The sequence below is a fragment of the Ovis canadensis genome, chromosome 1 (assembly GCF_042477335.2).
Source record: "Ovis canadensis isolate MfBH-ARS-UI-01 breed Bighorn chromosome 1, ARS-UI_OviCan_v2, whole genome shotgun sequence".
NCBI classification, from domain to species: Eukaryota; Metazoa; Chordata; class Mammalia; order Artiodactyla; family Bovidae; genus Ovis; species Ovis canadensis.
In genome coordinates this window covers 192,524,509-192,545,455 of record NC_091245.1, presented here as the reverse complement: position 1 = coordinate 192,545,455, position 20,947 = coordinate 192,524,509, and the positions used below count along the sequence as shown (strand labels likewise).

Genomic DNA, 20,947 nt, shown 5'->3' with positions numbered 1-20,947 from the left:
GGGTGTCCATCTTGTCCATTTTAGGAAATGGAATGTAGAGGGTCCAGGGTCGAGGGGTGATGATGAATCCACAGCCTGAGATGCTCTGGAGCCATCCTGACTGCCCTCTGCCCTCTTCCCCTGTTTCCGTGCCTCCAGGACTTCGGCAGCCTGCGGTCGGTCACTTCCCGGTGCGACTTGAAGGCGAACCTGATCAGGAATGGCTGTGGCGGCGAGTTCGAGAGCCCGGCCAGCAGCACCCAGGTTCTGCGGAGCCTGCCGCTCAGCAGCAAGGGCTCCAGCCCAGCGGGGTCCGATGTCATCCAGCTGACACCGCAGGAGGTCACGGTGACCCTGAGGCCCGGTGAGTGCCCTGGGGTGGGCCAGTTCAGGATGGTGGGAAGAGAAGCCTGGCAGGGGAGGGCGATGGGAGGCATGGCCCAGACCCCGGGAAGGGAGGGCCAAGGCCTTTGGGATAATGAGTATCTTTGCTATTTTAAAAGTTGTGGTGAAATATATGTAACATACAATTTGCCATTTTAACCATTTCTAAGTGTGTAGGTCAGCGCCATTAATTGTACTCCCAGTGTTGTCTAACCATCACCACTGTCCATTTCCAGAACTTTCTTATCCCAGACTGAAACTCTGAACCTGTTAAACGCTAACCCCTCGCTCCCTCTCCGCCTCCCCCCTGCCCCCCAGTCCCTGGCAGCCACCATTCTACTTTCTGTGTGTGTGAATTTGACTGCTCCACATACCTCATACAGGTGGACTCAGATACATTTGTCTGTTTGTGACTGGAGCATTTCACTTACTGTAACATCCTCCAGGTTCACCCATGAGCTAGCACGTGTCAGTTTCCTTCCTTTTCAAGCTGAATAGTCCTCCATTGGCTGTGTAGACACAGCTGTTTATCCATCCATGGGCTCTTGGGTTGTCTCCACGTTTTGATTGTTGTGAATAATGTTCTTATTTTCGATGGGAGGATGCTGGTACATTTACTCCTTAGTCCATGCAAGTTTCTAAGGGAACAGGCTACCTCCAGGAGAAAGTATTTTTTCCTGTCAGCAAATTTGAATCGGTGGCATTCTGAAGTGACAGACTTGCAGAGTAGAGATATTTTTTTCTTTATGACCTTGGAACCTCTGCCTTGGAGTTCATTGTGGTATAAGGGGACTAACAGTTTTTGCACACATACGATGTGCTAATAACTTGACCTACCCAAAGGTAGCAGACACAATTTTACACCTGAGGAGCTATGTGCTCAAGGGCTCGCAGGCAGAGCAGCGAACCTAGTTCAGTGTTGGGTCTTTGTGGTTGCACAGCTCATGGTTTCTTGCTCACCACTTTTGATGCCTCATATTCTACACATGAGGTCCCTTGTGATGTCAAGGGAGGATGTGAACATGGCCAAATTAGAAAGTATCACTTGTTGAGAGAAGGCAGCCTTTTCCCCCCGAATCCTGTTGACTTTTAGCCTCTTCTCCTTTCTCATTGTCTAGGAAGCCACTCACAATAACCATTTCCAGATGGTTCATTGAGACTTCGGGGTGGCTGGGGCTGTGGGAAGATGAGGGATCTGGTTGGCTGTCTGGGCTTCTGGTTCTGGCTCTGTTTCTAGCTCGGGGCCCTGGGCAAGCGGCCCCACTCCTTAGCATCTCAGGGTCTTTGTCACCTTCATTCCTCACAGCCCTATTCAGAGGCTTAAACGAGACTTTCTGTTTAAATACACTTTAAGAACTTTAAACTACTGTTTTCAAAGAGTCATGGCCAGAGATGCAGATTTTGGAGACAGCCACATCTCTATTTGGATAGAGATTCTCATATCTCAGAGACAGTCGAGCATGGCCCTGCACATCGTAAGCATTCAGTCATGCTGCTTCTAGTTGTCGTAAGAAACGACTCTGAGTCACCGTGCATTTGAGAACTGTCTCATTTCACCTACTGACTTGTCTTGGAAATAAGAAACAAAAGAAGGTGTCAGTGGCCCTGCTGAATATAGAGCAGTGTGAACTGCTGCACAGCCCAGGGCTTAGGGTTAGCTCAACATACCGTTCTTACAAGTCATCTGACTGGAAGGGACTCTTGGCCCTGCGTTTAGTAAGGTTCCGAGGTGAGAGAGAGAAGGCAGCCCTTACAGAACTGTGCGGGTGGGTAGAAAAGAGGGAGCCAAGTGGGCAAATATTCGGTGGTGTCCTCTGGGGAAAGATGAACGCCTCTCCTCACGTTAGTCTTTGATTCAGACTCAAGGTCAAGGGCTCTGACCTAGAAGGGGACGTAGGCATCCTTGTAGATTAGTAAGTTATCAGAGCACAGCGTATGATAAAAATGGTTATTGACTAACATAAGTGGTGTATTTTCCTTTTTATCTTAAAAACTGTGTAACGGGCACTTCAAGAAAAGCCTTGAAAAATCATCCACTTTATGTTTTCATTTTTGCTAGGTTTTCTGTCTTTATTCCTGTATTCGTATTGTTCATGTGTTTATGATGTAATATTACTGTGTACCGTTTTCAGTCAGTTTTTGAAAACGAAGACCAAAATTAACACCTCTAAAAGAGTTTGAGGGTCATCATTGAGGGGCGTTTTTATTTGGGGAACTCCTTATCTAGAATTACTCTGAGCCTGTGCTGCTCTCCCCAAGAAATATTCTTCATGGGGGTGAATCCTTATTCTTGAGGGTAGATTTAGTTTAGGGAGAAGCTGGAGGTCACACAAAGCCAAAGATGTCGCCGTTTCAATTCCAGTTTTTAAAATGAGAATTAAGGTGTGGTTCTAAGGCAGAGAGACTGTTGTGTGGTTTGACTTATCAATTAGCTTTTGAAACAGCCTCCTAAGAAATGATTTGAATAAGGGGATCCTCCTTGCGTAAAGTTCTCATAACGTTCAGTTTATGCACAATGCTTGTTTATGCATGAAGCTCAACATACACTCAGTTAAAGGAAGAAAGCAGTCTTATTTGGTATACTTACAGCTCTCACTAAGCATTGTGATTCAGTTTCTAATATTGAAAATAAAAATACATGAGTCTGTGTTTATATAATACGATGTGAGGACTGTGTGCAGCTCTGGTCCTACAGAAGGTGCAATAATGGAGAGCCCATTGCAGCTTATAGAGATGAAGATAGAGAATTGGAGAAGAAAATTAGTGAAAAGTGAGGAGGAGACCTGATGAAAATCTGAATTCCTAGAGGTCTAGAGCCTCATGAACACGTTTCTTTCTCAAATATAGAAACATGTGATGCCAATGATGCCTCTTAAAATTTTGAAAATTTCAGTATTAATAAAGAGAAATACAGGCAAACCCCAGATGTTTATTTGTTTGGGGGAAGAGAAGAATAGTATGTTGTAATTAGCAACATTTTCAGTTTACCAAGTGCATACTTATTTCAAGGTAATGCCCCTCTGACTCTGGGGAAGGCATTCAGGTATGCAGCGATTGGTTTCTCCATTGTGTATTTTCAGAAATGCTTTTGTGTCTCCTTTGCCCAGCTCCCCCATACCTCATGATAAGTGTTTGTTGAGTGAAATGTGTAGCACTTTATTAGCTTTATGCCAGACTAGTTAAGGACAAGCTTCAGCACTATATGTGAGGCACTTTACCCAGGCAAGGTTATTATTCCAGAATAAGCCTGGAAGAAAAAGAACAATTTTCCCCTTATTTAAGCAGAATTTTTAGAATTTTGTTTTGTTTTTTGATTGAGATATAACTCACATACTGTATAACTTACCATTTTAAAGTATGCAATTTAGTGGTTTGTAGTGTATTTGCAAAGTGGTACGGCATCACCACTATATGATTCCAGGACATTTTCATCACTACAAAAAGAAAATCCTGTAGCCCTTAATACTCCTTATTCTCTCCCTCCCCACCGCATGCATTCAGCCCCTGACAACCACTAATCTGGTTTTGATCTCTGGGGTTTTGCTTACTTTTCATTTCATTTAAATCATGTAATATGTGGTCTTTTATGTCTGGCTTCTTTCACTTAAGCAAAATGTTTTCAAGATTCGTTGATGCTGTAGCATGTATCAGGACTTCATTCCTTTTTATGGCCAAATAATGTTCCACTGTATATGTATAGATATACCACATTTTAGTTGATGAATATTTGGGGCTGCTTTCACTTTGGGACAATTATGACTAATGCTGCTGTGAACATTTATGTACACATTTTTGTGTGGACATATGTTTTCAATAATCTTGAGTGTATAGCTAGGAGTGGAATTGCTGGGTCATATGGTAATCCTGTGTTTAACTTTTTGACGGACTGCCAAACTTTAAGCAAGATTTTGTATAAACACAAGATCATGTTTTCCATTCTGTTTCCAATCCTGGAAACTGTATGTCAGGATAACAATCTTAAAAAAACCTTAATGAAGAACATAAAATCCCTAAGAAAGAATGTAAACTTTAGAATAAAGCATACTGAAATGGTGAAAAGTTAGGGGTGGAGCGATTAGAAAGGGTTTACTTAAGTCTTGATTTGACTCAATCCATTAGCCTCTTAAAAAATGACCTCTGATTGGCAGCTTTAAAGCATTTTTTTTAAACGTTTTATTTTGAAGTAATTTTAGAGTCACAAGAAGTTGCAAAAATAATGGAGAGTCCCTGTGTACCGTCTCAGCTTTCCCCAAGGATAACTTGTTACATAACTGGAGTGTGTTATCAGAGCCAGGAAACTGACCTGGGATTGTACTGTTAACTGTACAGGACGGGTTGCTTTTGAGATGGGCTTCTTTCCATCCCTGTGTATACTGCCTTTCTCCCCTCTCTCACGTTGTGATGGGAGATGGCACGTGCCTGACTTGGGTATTGCTTCTGCTCCCCAGACTGACAGTGCACACACTTAAAAACACTTGATGATGGGTGGATAGTGCTTTGCTGTGGGCTGAATGTTTGTATCTCTCCAACATTCAGATGTTGAAATCCTAACCCTCTAATGTGATAGTATTAAGAAGTGAAATGGGGCCTTTAAGAGATGATTGGGTCATGGGGTAGAACCCTCATGAATGAGATTATTAGTATAAAAACCAACCCCCAAACCCCAGAGGGTTCTTCTGCTTGCTTCGGCAGGAGGTCTGTAGTCTGAAACCCAGAAAAGGGCTCTCATCAGAACCCACCCACACTGGCCTAGTCTTGGTCTTACACCGTTGTTAACCGTGAGACATAAATTTATGTTGTTTATAAGCCACTTGGTCCATGGTACTGGTTATAGCAGCCCAAACTAAGATTATTTTCAAGGAAACTAAAAATGCTGAACCCTAATTGCTTGGCGTCAGGTACTGTAAAGGTCAATAATGTCTTCTGATGGTTCCATCTGTCAGGAGTCAGAATTCTGAGCAGAGGGAGTAGTGTTTGGTGCCGCACTCAGCCTTGTTCTGGGCCAGGAAGGCAATTCTTCGTTATGGGTCTGGATTTAATTCTGAGTCTTAATTGCCTTCTGCTTCACTGAGCAGAGAGCTGGGTGATAGTCTTAGAAGTTATGTGCTGGGGCCCTAATTCCCTGTTCAGCTGTAGTCCATTTATAATGTAGCTGATTTTAATGTTTCTTTTAATTTCTAGCACAGAAGTATAATTCCAAGGAATCAAAAACTACTTGCAGTGGGGATAGTGAGAGTGTTTATCTGTTAGATGCTACTTTGTCTAAAATATTTGAATACAAATTAATCTTAGGAAAACCAAAAGTTGTTGCTAGAGTTCTCTATGTTCATTTTCTGGGAATGTTTGTCATCTGGTATATGTTCCCAGGAAAAATAACTTTTCACTTTTTGTTGGAGGGAAGACAGAAGAAAGCTTTTAAAATACATTTCAGAGGCAATGCTGGTAGATACTTGATTATGGAGGGAGACTCTACACTGAGGAGCCAAGCAGTGGCACAACAGCTGAGGCTGGCTGAACTGGAACCTGGAAGAACCAGAGGGCCACAGGAGATCAGCTTTACTTTGGGGTTTGTTTTATCCTGTTTCTCTGATTCTGCTGCTGGTCCCAAGGCGGGGATTTTGTGGACTGGCCCCAGAGAAGATGGTGACAGCCACACAGGGAGAAGAACCTGTAGGGGTCTTAGGTGCAGAGGGAGGAGGGGGTTGTGTGGGCTGGGCTGGTGTCACCAGAGACAGGCACAGACTGAGGGCCCACAGTGGCGGTGAGCCCAGCTCTCAGCCGACTGGACTCACAGGAGGTGGCGACTGGTTTAAAGTCTCAGGTGGTGCCAAACTGGGTGGCTGGATGTATTATTGAGTGGGTCTAAGTGGCTCAGACGGTAAAGTGTCTGCTTGCAATGTGGGAGACCAGAGTTTGATCACTGGGTTGGGAAGATCCCCTGGAGAAGGAAATGGCTACCCACTCCAGTACTCTTGCCTGAAAAATCCCAGGAACAGAGGTGCCTATTAGGCTCCATTTCACGGGGTCGCAAAGAGCTGGACATGACTGAGTGACTTTACTTTCACTTTCAAGTGTACTTGGTTCCAGAAGTGTACTCAAAGATGGAGAAGGTGCCCCAGACCCTCTCCTAGCAGAGGGTGCCCCTGGCCTGCAGCAGCGGCTTCACCTTCAGTCAGCTCACCCTGGGGGCTCCCTCATCAGGGAGTTGGGGCACTTAGCACCCACGCTGAGAACTGCTCCAGAAGTGTCAGTCCCTCCAAAATCTGCTGTTAATTGAGTCCAAGCTTATATTGCTCGCTGTGTAACAGGCCAGTAAATCAAGAGACAAGTTGTTGGGACGAGGAATAATGACTTTATTCAAAAAGCCAGCAGACCAAGGAGATGGTGGACTAGTATCCCAGGAAGCATCTTCCCTGAGTTAGAATTCAGGCTTCGTCCCTCATGGCTCAGCTGGTAAAGAATCCGCATGCAATGTGGGAGACCTAGGTTTGATGCCTGGGTTGGGAAGAGCCCCTGGAGAAGGGAAAGGCTCTCCACTCCAGCATTCTGGCCTAGATAATTCCATGGACTGTATAGTCAATGGCGTCGCAAAGAACTGGACGCTACTGAGCAACTTTTGTTTTCACTTTTATACTAAAAGGAGAGGAGGCAAAAGCATGGTTCCCAGCAGGCTTCAAAGGAGGTATTTTAATGTCTTCCTTCCTGCAGCCGTTCACAGGCAAGTCTGGTTGGGATGTTTCTTTCAAGCAGATAAGCAATGGTACCTGGGAGGCAGGGTTCCCTGAGATGGGCCAATATGTGTAATTTAAGTTTATAGACAACATCCCTTTTAATTTGTGAGAAAGGTTCTTCCTCGATTACCTTGACAGAAATTCCATTATTGTCAAGGACTACTGAGGAGTTTGGAGCATTTAAAATCCAGCACAGATAAGGTAGCCGTAAACCCTTATTTTGAACATTAATGATTTAACCCTTTTTCATACATTCCTCCATTTTTGGAAAACTTGGAGAGAAGTTTTTTTTTTAGCATTTACAGCCTCCCTTTGGGGAGGTGTGTATGTGTTTTAGTGATCAGCTTTTCTTAGAATTTACTGGCAATAGATTTCTTACTTCAAAATAGAGAACCTCTTGCATACAGAGAGAGCTATGTATCACATCTCATTTCTCTGTTTGCCTTCATGTCTGGAAAATTTGGAGTTAAGTATAATACTGAAGGCTGTTAGCCATTCACACTCAAGTTTTTGGCAGAATGTTCTGTCTCTCTTTTTAGCCCCACAGGAAATTGCTTTAATAATTGACTTTCAGGGGACCTGGGGTTGAAGTTTTACTTGCATAGAAGCATTTGTACAGTGTTTATATATATATATATATTTATATATATATATAGAGAGAGAGAGAGAGAGAGAAAGAGAGAGAGAGAGAGAGAGAGAGAGAGAGAGAGACTCCTCCACACCCACAGTAATGAACATCTCCCCCATTTTACTGATCTAGAAACTGGGCAGCAAGTTTAAAGGAGCCTGAGGTCTGGAATCCTTGGTGACAAGGTCTGGATTCCAACCTGGCTCTTGCTCTCCAAGGCTGGTGTCTACTTCCCTCCCGTGGATGCCTCCCAGCCTCCATGAATCCAAGCTGGTTCCCCGTTTCCTGGTCCTAAAGTGCTTATCTGTTAACTGGTCATAATCCCCCCAAAGGTGGAAGCAGATTCTGGATTAAAGAAGGTGTAGCTGGGAACTTGGGGGAAGGGCACAGGTCAGAAAAACACAGAAGACCCTGCAAAGAGGTCATAGGCTTGGATGGAGGGGATATGTTCGCAGGCCGCCGCCGCTCCCCGACTGTGGTGGGGCATCCAGGGATGGGAGGGGCCCTATGCTGAGAGCTGCTCCCTGTGCCTCATGGGAACCAGAGACAGATACTGTAGCAGTCCAGAATTCATTCTGGAAGAAATCACGAACATTCTTCTGAGTCAGACTCCAATGGTTTTTAAAAATAGACTCATACCACCAGGCAGCCCAAACTACATCAATCTCCAGGTGGCTTGAGCAGCACATGCAAGGACATGTCAGGGGAAGCCGGCTGGGCTCCGCCACTCAGGCTACAGTGGTAATTATGGTAATCACTCTGCATTTGGGCAGGCCTTCACTGCTTACAAGACTCTCCTTTCCACACGAGTGCTTCACAGACTTAATGCTGGGTGCTGTTATTGCCTTTTTACAGTTAAGGAAATGGAGATTTGGGTGGCATCCCTAGTTGAGGGGCAAAGCTGGAATTTGGACTAAAATCTTTAGGTCCTTAGATTCTTCACGGTCTAATTAATGACGTATGCCTCGTCTGGGATGGGAGGAGGGGAGGGAGAACAGACCACTGGGTCTCCTATCCTGCAAGTTCAAGAAGGCTTCAACCCACTGGTTGTCAGCTAGAGGTGAAAGATTGGTTCCTCTGAAATGTCTCTGTGGGCAGATGAGGTGTGGACCCTCATGTGGGAGCAGTCACTTTCGACATTGCACCTCTGAACACAAGAGAGTACATCCACATTTCAAATGTGTGTGGACAGTTACACGCAAAGAGTTCAAAGGCATCTCTTGGTGTCTCTGGGAGGCTAATAATTGTGATGGCAGATAGAATCACCTGGTAGGATTTACTTACTGAAATTATGTCTGAACAGTGTGTTTTTAGAGGTTATGAAATGATGAAGAATCATTGTCCTGGCATGCATCCCCCAGTTACTGCGCTGACTTGGGCCTTTCTGCACAGCCTGTGGGGCAAGCTTTCAGAGGCCACGCCTCCCAGACACTGCCTTTTTCTCTTTGTTCTTTTCCTCTGAATCAATTTCTTTTTCCTTTGTCTGTTGACTGTCTTATTATAGAAACAAAAACCGTTTTCTCTCTTGTAGCTGTAGATAAATCTAATAATGTTTCTTCTTTTTTCCTTTTTTTTTGATGGTGCTAAAATTTATAATATTCACATATTTATACAGATAATTTGATAATGATTTGTGTCTGCAATGTCAAATATGCCCCAGAACTAAATACTATTGTTTGATAAATGGCTAGAGAGGTAGAAATAGGTGACACAATATAAGCGTAAACATTTTGCCCTTGTGGGGTATTTTAAGTAACCATCTTTGCTTTCCCCCTTTCTCTTGCCTTCTCCTCTCCCTCGCCACCTCAGTTCTTATATCCTTCTTTTGTTAATTTCTTCCCTGTTTTCTGTTTCACACACAGCTTTATAGTCTCCTGGCCATACTCCCATCCCGGTCAGTCCTTTTTCTGAAGTTGGTATGTGGTGGGTGGACTACTTTCACCCAGTTTGTGTCCATGGAATTGTCTGGTTCACTATCCACCAATTACCTAAAGTCATTTTTGCTGAGAAAACAGAACACTGCTAAGGAGACTCATTCTTAAAGGGTTTCCTTAAAAATGGCTGAGCCCTGTGTGTGAAAGGAGTGGCTCCCCTAGTGGCTTAGATGGTAAAGCGTCTGCCCGCAATGCAGGAGACCTGGGGTCAATGCCTGGGTGGGAAAGATTCCCCTGGAGAAGGAAATGGCAGTTCATTCCAGGACTCTTGCCTGGAAAATCCCATGGGTAGGCTGTGGTCCATGGGGTCGCAAAGACCCCATGTGTGTGAAAGGAGAACCTAGAGCTGCACCCTTAGCACCCGTATTCCATCAGTCACTCTGCTTCCGGGAAAAAAATGTCTCCCAAGAGGCACACGGTCACTAAAGAAAAGTTGCAGGTAGACCGGCTTTGAAAGCAAAACCCATCCCTTCTGCCCCAGCAAACTGGATGACCTATGTCTAACATGCATGGTCTCTCGGTTGGCACAGGTGACAAGACTACGTTCCAGCTGCAGGTTCGGCAGGTGGAGGATTATCCCGTGGACTTGTACTACCTGATGGACCTCTCTCTGTCCATGAAGGATGACCTGGAAAACATCCGGAGCCTGGGCACTAAGCTAGCTGAGGAGATGAGGAAGCTCACCAGCAACTTCCGGTTGGGGTTTGGGTCTTTTGTAGACAAGAACATCTCTCCTTTCTCCTACACAGCCCCGAGGTACCAGACCAACCCATGCATTGGGTGAGTGACAGCCGCCCTTCCTGTTGGGCATTTAAGGATGGAGAAATGGTTCAGAAGGAAGACTGACCCTAAAGAAAGGCCTAGGGAGGTCGTATCTGGGTGGGGGAGGGAACCTGGCTTCGGTGTTAAATTTGCTGAAGGATGTTCTGGCTCTGTTCTCCCTCTGCTTGGGAAGAAAGAAGTTGTTACAAGGTTATGTAACGCTACAGTGATGATAGCTCATTTGTTTTCCTGCCTGCCTGACACAGCAGTGTTTTCTACATTAGTAGATTTTAGAGAGTGCTCTCAGGAAGTGATGGACCCCGATAATCGTGAGCAGCAGGCAGAATAATTTAAACTTTCCCCTTGTTTAGAGTAACTTAGGTGTTTGGAATAAGTGAATTCAAAGTCTGTTCCTGTTGTTTATATAAATAACTATAACTTACCTTGACAAAACAAAATGAAAACCCTGCCTTTTATAAGTGTGATTTTTTTTTCTAACATAAGTACTTGAATTAGAAAAGATGGGACACATTATTAGAGAACGGCAGTTTCTAACTACTGCAATGAACAAATCTAAAAAATTATGTAGTGACTCAGGCATGATGGAAGTTTATTTTCTGAACTCACCTAAGGGCAAATGGGTCTCCTGATCAGTGGATACCTGTCCTCTAAGCAGTGACTTGGGACCCAGGCTCCATTGGTTCATGTGTGGCTTGTAAGGTCATCATGCCTCGAGGATCGCTCCTAGGAGGATACTATGGACCAGAAGAGAGTGGCCTCTGCTCCTACATTTGGTTCTGTAGTACTGGGTTCTACAGTGAGGCTGGGAGCTAGATTAGCTGTGCACAGTAGAGGAGATAAATGAGTTGATGAATAGGTTTCTGCCCTGGTACATTTGTGTACTGGCGGTGGAGGATCTCTTCCTCCAACTCCCCTAACACAACCTCTGTGAGGTGGGTTTGTTCAGATGGCAAGACTATGTGGTGTGACAACAGTGAGTGATAGCCTTCAACTTTTTATCTCTTCTCCATATTCAGCTTTGGTTAGGCTTTGGCATATGAGGCCCCAAAACAGTTACTAGATGAGGAATAGGCAAGACTTAAGTTCTTACTAAGTGTCAGGCACCCACTGCATTTCATACCTTATGTGGATTGTCTCATTTAAATTTCCTAGCAGTCTTTTGAGGTTTCTAAAGTAGAAGTGAGCTGTAGTTTTAAGATAAGGCAAATGAGGCTTAAAAAGAATAAATAACTTACCCAAGATTATACAAATAGTAAGGGGCTTCCCTGGTGGCTCAGCCAGTAAAGAATCTTCCTGCAGGGTGGGAGACCCGGGTTCAATCCCTGGGTCAGGAAGATCCCCTGGAGAAGTGAATGGCAACCCACTCCAGTATTCTTGCTGGAGAATCCCATGGACAGAGGAGCCCGTGCTGTAGTCCATGGGGCTGCACAGAGTCGGACTTGACTGAGGGACTATGAGCACTGTCTATCCACACTTGGAATATGAATCAAGGTGAACTACTTCCAGAGTCTGTTTCCATTAATGCTTGTTTTTACCCTGTCCAAATCACACCGCCACACAGTTGCTTTACTTGCGTTTCAGTAATAATACCCATTCCCAAACCACCCAGCCTTCAGGGCACTTGTCTAAAGGTCATGTTATCTGTGTTGCAGTAATAAGCAATCAATCCCCAGATCTCAGTGGCTCAACACAATGAAAGTTTATTTCTTGCTCATACAGAATCTCAGGAGAGCTGCTTTCTGTTGCAGCTCTTCTTCAGGGGGTGACTCAGGGATTCGGGCATCTTGTGATGTCATTTTGATTCTTTGTCTCCTTGGCTTTCCCTGAAAGGAAGGGGCTGCTCTTAAGCCCCTGAGCCTGTCTGTCCTCTTGGCTCCCATTCGGCAGCCTCAACAGTTTTCAGGTCTGGTTTGGGTTGGGTGGGGGAGGGGGCAAGGTGATAGTTACGCTGGTGTTGTATGTTCTGAATCCTTCTTCATCCCTCTGTACACTCTTCTAGCAGCTAACGTAGATCTTCTCCAGGAATTGCAGTAACATCGTGGTGGAGAAAACAAGAACAAATTTTAGATACAGATGAGATTCTGAGCGCCTTAACCATGAAGAGGTGCTGCTGCTGCTGCTGGGTCGCTTCAGTCGTGTCCGACTGTGCGACCCCATAGACGGCAGCCCACCAGGCTCCCCCGTCCCTGGGATTCTCCGGGCAAGAACACTGGAGTGGGTTGCCATTTCCTTCTCCAATGCATGAAAGTGAAAAGTGAAAGAGAAGTCGCTCAGTTGTGACCGACTCTTAGTGACCCCATGGACTGCAGCCTGCCAGGCTCCTCCGTCCATGGGATTTTCCAGGCAAGAGCACTGGAGTGGGGTGCCATTGCCTTCTCCACTAAGAGGTGCTAGGTGTCCTCATTTGTGGGGTTTAGCTTCCTCCTGGCCACTGGTGGCTGTGGTGTTGTTGTTACTTTGGTTCTCTCCCCAAGTCCTCCACGCCACATCTTTTTGTTGGAGTTCTGTTATTTGCCAGGAGCAACAGCATCTTAACCAAAAGTTTTTTCAGTTCATCCAGAATGGTGATTCTTTCTGTTGCTTTTTTCTCTGCCCTCTGGTTGGGCCCTGTCTCCGGACAGGCAGGGTGTGTGTCTGTACTTCGATTCTTCTGGGGACCATCGGCGAACTGTCAGATACTAGATTGGAAGCTGGCAGAGGATGAAGGGCTGGCCCGGGGCCCTCAGCATTGAGTATTCAAGGTTGTTGCGCTCTCATTCAGAGCTGCTTCTCCAAGCCCTAGAAGGCAGAGCCGGCTGCAGACGGTAGAAGTTTTGACAGTGAGTACAAGGCACACTGACAGGCTGCTTGGGAGACAGGAAATCCGGGGAAAGAATGGGGGTTTGAAAGAAACATCAGGTCTGAGCTATGCAGATCCCTCCTGCCTAAGCTGGGCAGCACTTGAGGGAGTTGCTCCCTGAATCAGTGAGCAGGCTGAGATAGATCTCCTGTGTCCAGGCAGTGGACTCTGCTGTCGCCTGGGTGTCCTCGGAGATCTCCCACCACCTCTGGGGGAGAACAGAGCAAGAGGATGTAGGCAGGCTGTTTCTGCCCTTGATCCAGCCTGTACATGGGCTTTGTATGCTTTCCTAAGTGTTAATGACACTGTGAATTAGTTACCAACAGTTAAAAATAAAAGATTTAACAAAGAATGGCCAGGATTTCTAGGTTTTCTCCAAAAACTAGGAGGTCTGGTAAAGCAGGCTGGTTTCACATGTCATTGGCTGCCACAGTCCCTGCCACTCCCCCTTGTCTCCCAGCTGGTCTCATTCACTGGTTCTGTTACTGGGCCCTCTCTAGATTCTTGGATAGCAATGCCATAGAAACAAATGTTGCTCCCATAAGACTCTTAGACAAGCAGAGCTTTTTATTGAACGGGTAGCTTGTGCATAAGAGAGAAGGTGGAAAAGAATGTCAGTTCCCCAAAGACTTTCTGATAAGGGGTTTTAAAGGCAGCGTGAGGGAAGAGGGGCTGTGGTTTGCCTGGTGAGCTTGTGCTCAGTTCTTACATTGGTTGGCATCAGGGTGAAGTTTTGAGCATCATCACCCTTCTGGTTTTACAACCCGTCTGTGGTCTGTGTGCCTGCAGTCAGCAGTTTTCAGCTTGGCGGAGGGGGCAGGGGGGCCCTGCTTCCTGCTTCCTGCAAAAACAGCCTAGGAATGTGTGTCAGGGTTTTATCTATATCTTTCGGGGAACTGGGAGTTTGGCAGTTCTGCTAGGTGGTGGATTTATGGTTCCACTTTTGTCTTTTGGAAGGCGTGTACAGACGATCTCATGCACAGAGATGGAGCTCATCTTTTACACCCATGGGTCTTTAGCTGTCTCAGAAGCCCAAGCTTTTAGGCGCTGTTCTTCTGGCATGTGAAGCCCACTTGCTCAAGGCCTTTTGCTCAGTTCTGTTCCAGAATGGCTGTACTCTTGTCTCCCTGTCTCATCTTGAGTTCTGTGCTTGGCTCTGTAGATGCTGTCTGGGATCCTTGTCTGTTCTTTTCCTTCCACTCACGTGGAAAGAAAATCACAGTGTTCTCCCTCAGTGGTACGTTCTGCTAGGGTTTTTCTCCCTGTGATGGTGGAAGCAGCAGTAGTAGCCCCTGGAAAGTTCTGGGGAGATGGGAGTTAGGAGGAACGATCTGACCACCTGTGCAGGGCATCTCAGAAGAGAACCAGTTTCTCATGGGGCTTTCCTAAGGTGTGTCCCTCCTCCTGCTCCAGATGTTTCTGCCAAAGGATCAAAATCCTAGACTTATCTTCTCTCATCTTAGAATGAACCAGAAATGCCAGAACTGAAGTAAGCAGTACTAGGGCTGCCATAAGAAGAAAAACCAAAAAATAGTTTAATCATCAGATTAAAGAACTGTTTAATTCTTTAATCAGAGTTGCTGAATTTAATCAGCAGCTCTGGGTATTAGGAATACTGTATTCCTATTCTATTCTGGGTAATAGGAATAGTGTCCTTGGGAAGAGTCACATCATATTCACTGATACAGGATTTGACGGATTAATCCAGCCTGGTATTTCTGGTTCTGAACCTTTTTCTTTTGTTAGAGGTATAGAAGCAGCTCACAGAAACAGGCTATGGAGTGGCGGTTGCCAGAGGCTGGGGAGTTGGGGGTGGGGGCAAGGGGGAGAAGTTTGTCAAAGGGTGCAGACTTCCAGTTATAAGATGAATACATTCTGGAACTTTAATATACAGTGTGGTGGCGGTAGTCAACAATACTGTATTTGAAATATATAATTGTATACTTGAAAGTTGTGAAAGAGTTGTTAAACGTTCTCACTCCCACGCACAAAAAGTGGAAGTACATATGTAAAAATCTTTGCAAATGAGATAACACATTTTGTCTTTCATCGTTTATATTTTTTTCCTTAACCCTTTGTATTTCTTCCAAGAGGTCATGGTACTCCTTTACCACCTTGAAGGTATTATTTTATTGTCTTCTGGCATGCTCTGTGGCTGATGAGAAGTCTGCTGTCCATCTAATGGTTTTCCTTCTCTCTGGTAACTTTTAATATTTCCCTGTTTTTTCATGTCCTGTACTGATAGGCGCTCCAGTGTGACTAGGTTGGATTTAGTACTTTTATTTGCGTTGTACAGAGCTTGCTCTGCTTGTTTAATTCGAGAATACAGCTCTATTCTTGAAATTTTTTGGACATCTGATTCCCTTCTCTGATTCTCTTCGTTTTCTTTCTAACACTACTAGGTGTGTGTTGGAGCCTTTCATTCTAAACATCATGTTTCTTAATTTTTCTTCCATAATTTCTCTTTCTTTCCATTAGCTGCATAATAGAAAATTTCTCCCAGTTTACCATTTTGTTCTTCAATTAAAAAAAAAAATCTTTGTTTTATACTGGAGTATAGTTGAGTAACAGTGCTGTGTTTCAGGTGTACAGAACAGTGCTTTAGGTATATCTGTACATGTATCTGTTCTTTTCCAAATTCTTTTCCCATTTAGGTTATTACGTAATATTGAGCAGCATTCCCTGTGCTATACAGTGGGTCCTTGGTTATCTATTTTAAATACAGCAGTGTGTACATGTCAGTCCCAAACTCCCAGTCTATCTTTTGCCCCCCTCCCCGCTTCCCTGGAACCATAAGCTCCTACTCTTAAGTCTGTGTGAGTCTGTTTCTGTTTCGTAAGTAAGTTCTTTCTTATGTATTTTTTTTAGATTCCATATGTGCCATGCTGCTGCTGCTGCATATGCAATTTATCTTTCTCTGTCTTACTTCACTTAGTGTGATAATCTCCAGGTCCATCCATGTGGCTGCAAATGGCATTATTCCATCTTTTTAATGGCTGAGTAATACTCCATTATATATATATATATATATATATATATATATATATATATATATATATATATGCGCACACCACACATCTGTTGATGGACGTTGTGGGTTGCTTCCATGTCTTGACTATTGCAAACAGTGCTGCAGTGCACACTGGGGTGGCTTCATCCTTTCAAACCGTGTTTTTCTCTGGATTATGCATAGGAGTGGGAATCCTGGGTCATCGGGCGTGGCAACCCTCTCCAGTATTCTTGCCTGGAGAATCCCCATAGACAGAAGATCCTGGTGGGCTACAGTTCATGGAGTCGAAAAGAGTGGGATATGACTGAGTGACTCAGCACAGCACAGCACATAGTATTTCTATTTTTAGTTTCTTAAGGAAGCTCCATACCATTCTCCATAGTGGCTGTACCAATTTATATTCCCATCAATAGTGTAGGGGGGTTCCCTTTTCTCCACATCCTCTCCAGCATTTATTGTTTGTAGATTTTTTGATGATGGCCATTCTGACTGGTGTGAGGTGATATCTCATTGTAGTTTTGATTTGCATTTCTCTAATAATTAGTGATGTTGAGCATCTTTTCATGTGCTGTCTCTTGGCCATCTGTATGTCTTCTTTGGAGAAATGTCTGTTTAGGTCTTCTCTCTCTCTTTTTAAATTTATTGGCTATGTTGGGTCTTCGTCGCTACTTCGGCTTTTCTCTAGTTGCGGTGAGCCGGGACTACTCTCTAGTTGCAGTGTCCAGGCTACTTTTGTCGTGGAATGCGGGGTTCAGCAGTTGTAGCCCTTGGGCTTGGTAGTTTTGGCTCCCAGGCTCTAAAGCACGGGCTCAGTAGTTGTGGCATAGAGGCTTAGTTTTTCCGAGGCATGTGGGATCTTCCCAGACCAGGGATTGAACTCGAGTCTTCTGCCATTGGCAGGCAGATTCTTTACCGCCAAGCCACCAGGGAAGCCCCAAAGTCTTCTCATTTTTTGATTGAACTGTTTGTTGTCTTATATTGAGCCACATGAGCTGTTTGTAAATTTTGAGACTAATCCCTTGTCGGTCACATCATTTGCAAATATTTTCTCCCAATCTGTGGGCTGACTTTTCATTTTATTGATGGTTTCCTTTGCTGTGCAAAAAAAAAAGCTTTTGAGTTTAATTAGGTCCCATTTGTTTATTTTTGTTTTTATTTCCATTAATCTGGGAGACAGCTCGAGAAAGATATTGCTGCAGTTTTATGTCAAAGAGTGTTCTGCCTATGTTTTCCTCTAAGAATTTTATGGTATCTGGTCTTATATTTAGGACTTTAATCCATTTTGCGGTTATTTTTGTGTGTGGAGTTAAAGAATGTTCTAGTTTTATTTTTTTCACATGCACCGTTTATTGAAGAGAGTGTCTTTTCTTCATTGTGTGTAGTCTTGCCTCTTATGTTGTAGCTTAATTGACCGTAGGCACATGGGCTTATTTCTGGGCTTTTTATGCTGTTCCATTGATTTATATTTCTGTTTTTTGTGCCAGTGCCTTGTTCTTTAGTTTTCAAATCCATGCACTGAAGTTTCATTTTTGAATTTGAGTGACAATATTTTTTTTTTTCAGACTTTTGTTTTTTCTATATTTTTTCATAACCTTCTGATTGTTTTTTCTCCCTGATAATATCCCATTCTAGTCTATGGAAGTTATTCCTTCTTCTCCTCAATGTTTTAAATATGTTTGTTTTAAAGTGCTTTCGGTCATTTTGCTATCTGTTTCTTGAAGATCCTTCAGTTGGCTGCATTTGCTGACATTCTTTCATGGTGGTTTATTTCTCATAGGGTCAGTAACGTTTTCCTTAGCTCCTCTTCAGAAGAGGTTGTTTTCCATCAGGGGGTCATGTGTCCCAGGTATGCTGACTTTCCTGCAGGGTGGTTTTTTGTTCCCTGCTTCCAGGATCCTCCAAGTCTCACTGTGGGACTAGTTCTCCCCTTTTGTTTCTCAGCAGGGGGGTTCCTTCCTTTTAAAAGTAATGAATTCTGACTTGTTCAGGCCTGGAGTTACAATCTTTGTGGGTGATTCATCTCGCCCTGGGCCTGGAGTGCATCTTCCTCACTTCTTTCCCAAGCCAGGGGCTGGAATTTTTCTGGTTTTGATTTTAGTGACAGGGCAACTCTTCGTGGCCCACAGCTTTATGCAGAGAACCCTGTTCCGGTGCTTGACCCTGCGCGGCTGAAGTCCATCATCCCTGATAGAACCTGGCCCCAAGTCCCAGATTCTCTGTCAGATCCCAATGTAACCAACCAGGTTTCTTGGCCTCCTTAAGCAATAGAAATTAATCAGAGGCCAGAGGAGAAATTCAGGCAAAGCTTTATTGAGCTGCAGCAGGGGCGAGTAAGAACGATCAACAGGTTCTCTTGCTCGCTTGCTTCCTGAACCCCTACACTACCCCCCGCCCCGTTGGAGCCGGGAGTGGTGGTGAGCTTGTTCCTTATATGGGGTGGGGGTAGGGGAATACCCAGGGGTCGGGCTGGAGGGGGGCTTAGGTGGTCTGCCCATCCCTTCAGTGGTATTGCGTGCAAGGGGGCATGTGCAGTACCCTGCTTTTGCTCCTGACCCTCTGCTTTTTTACTCCAGGCTTTCCAAAAGTGGCAGATGGGTTTTTTGGACTCTCGTATCTTTTGTCCAGAATCTGCCCCAGCTGCACATGCACTCGGTCTTGCACAGTTTCTTTGTATTTTGTTGCTTGAGGAGAGATGTGTCCAGGTGCAAGCACTGCAGTACTACAGCAACGGGGCCCAGACCCCAGCCTGTCTGACAACATGCCGTGGCGGGGCTGGGGGCGGCAGAGGGCCCCTTTGCCGTGAGATCCTTGCTCACTGCGTCCCACCTACTTAAGTCCATTCGTTTGTGCAGTGCTTTCCTCTCCTTCCTGGCACCTGAGATTTCCCTGCGAAGCTTCCAGTCTTGGCTACCTATTAACATTTTTCAAGATTAGATTTTTACACAGCAGTTCTCTTTGTTTAGAAGAAGAGGGGAGGTCTTTCTCTGTCAGCTCCACGGTCCACAGTATTATTGTTCTGAAGCATTAGACTGTTTTCTGGATTTGCCTAGATTTAATGTCTTTAAATAGGATTCACTTTTTATACACACATGCACCCCCAGGCTCTTTAAGCATATATATTTTATTCATCTTCCTGGTTCATAATCCTTAATTTAGTAAAGATTTGCTGCTAAGTCGCTTCAGTCGTGTCCAACTCTGTGCCACCCCATAGACGGCAGCCCACCAGGCTCCCCTGTCCCTGGGATTCTCTAGGCAAGAACACTGGGGTGGTTTGCCAATCAGGATAGTTAGTGCTGCTGCTGCTGCTGCTAAGTTGCTTCAGTCGTGTCTGACTCTGTGCAACCCCATAGACGGCAGCCCACCAGGCTCCCCCGTCCCTGGGATTCTCCAGTCAAGAACGCTGGAGTGGGTTGCCATTTCCTTCTCCATTGCATGAAAGTGAAAAGTGAAAGTGAAGTCGCTGAGTTGTGTCCGACCCTCAGCGATCCCACGGACTGCAGCCTACCAGGCTCCTCCGTCCATGGAATTTTCCGGGCAGGAGTACTGGAGTGGGGTGCCATTGCCTTCTCCGTTAGTAAAGATTTAGTAGGCCCTAAACTGGGGTCCTACAGCACAGACACAGGTTGGGGGGGTGGGTGGGCTTCCTGACACAAGACCATCGAACACCCAGATCTTCAGGTCCCTCAGTCAGCTCTCCCGGGAGGAAATAACTAGTCACAGGTGACATTATTTTCCAGTGACTGCAGAGACATTCAGCAGAGCCTCTGTGACAGCGCTGTTTTCCTCTCTAAGAGGTGCCTCTGATTTGGTTGCAATAAAGTTCTCTGCAGTGAAGGCTTCTCTCTGGTAAATGCATTCTCTAGTTCCTGATTATTAATAGTAATTCTCCACAGAAGGAAAAGGTAAAAAATGCTGATTTAGCTGAGCTTTTCTGGTTTTCTCATTGAACAGCAGTTGCAGTCCAGTTCTTCCTTCCTCAACCAACCCCATCAGCCATAGCAGTAAATTCCTGTAGTCCCCAGCAGCACAGGGTGAAGTTGCTCCAAGGACGAGGAAGAGTCTGTGTCCATTTTTTCCCTCCTGGGTCCCTCTGTTAGTCAGATCACCACAGTGGGACTCACTTCCTGTTTCTCAGCTCACTTCCTATTTCCAGCTGGGAATGCAGTTTCCGTGACCTTTCTCTTTATGGCCAGCTGAGAATGGGAATAGAAAGTTTGGACGGCCTGGAGTCATGGGTTATAGACAAGCTTGATCTGTGCAAGCACAAGGGGTGGGCAGAAATTTAGGTGGAAGGAAGAGGGAGTAAAACACAGGAAAGGCAAACAAGGACAGCCTCTGATGGTTCTCCTCCTCCGGGAGGCACCACAGCCGTTACAGCAGTGGGGCTGACCATCCACAGCTGGCTTGCAGCTGGTGGCTGATGGAGCAGGTACTGAAGGGCCTGAGAGGAATGGGGCAGCCTCTTAGAAAGCCCAGGGCTGCCTCTTGTGCAGACGGGGAGCCTCTCAGACCTGCCCTGGCTGCCCTTCAAGGTGCAATTAGGCAGGAGCTGCTAGGTCCTAAGTCTGCTTCCCTTCCCATGCACATGGCTTGGATTGGGTTATGAAGCCATCCCCTTGTGCCTGTCTGTTAAGTTTGGTTTTCATCTTTGTTCTGAAA

General features: G+C 45.1%; 1 protein-coding gene across 1 annotated transcript in view; it reads left to right on the top strand.

The window, feature by feature from the left end:
• ITGB5 (integrin subunit beta 5) overlaps window positions 1–20,947 on the top strand; it is a 112,657-nt gene that overhangs the window by 18,507 nt on the left and 73,203 nt on the right. Inside the window, exons 3-4 of the mRNA XM_069556105.1 lie at window positions 139–343; window positions 10,187–10,436. Coding sequence (XP_069412206.1) covers window positions 139–343; window positions 10,187–10,436 — 455 coding nt within the window. The remainder of the gene's footprint in view (window positions 1–138; window positions 344–10,186; window positions 10,437–20,947) is intronic.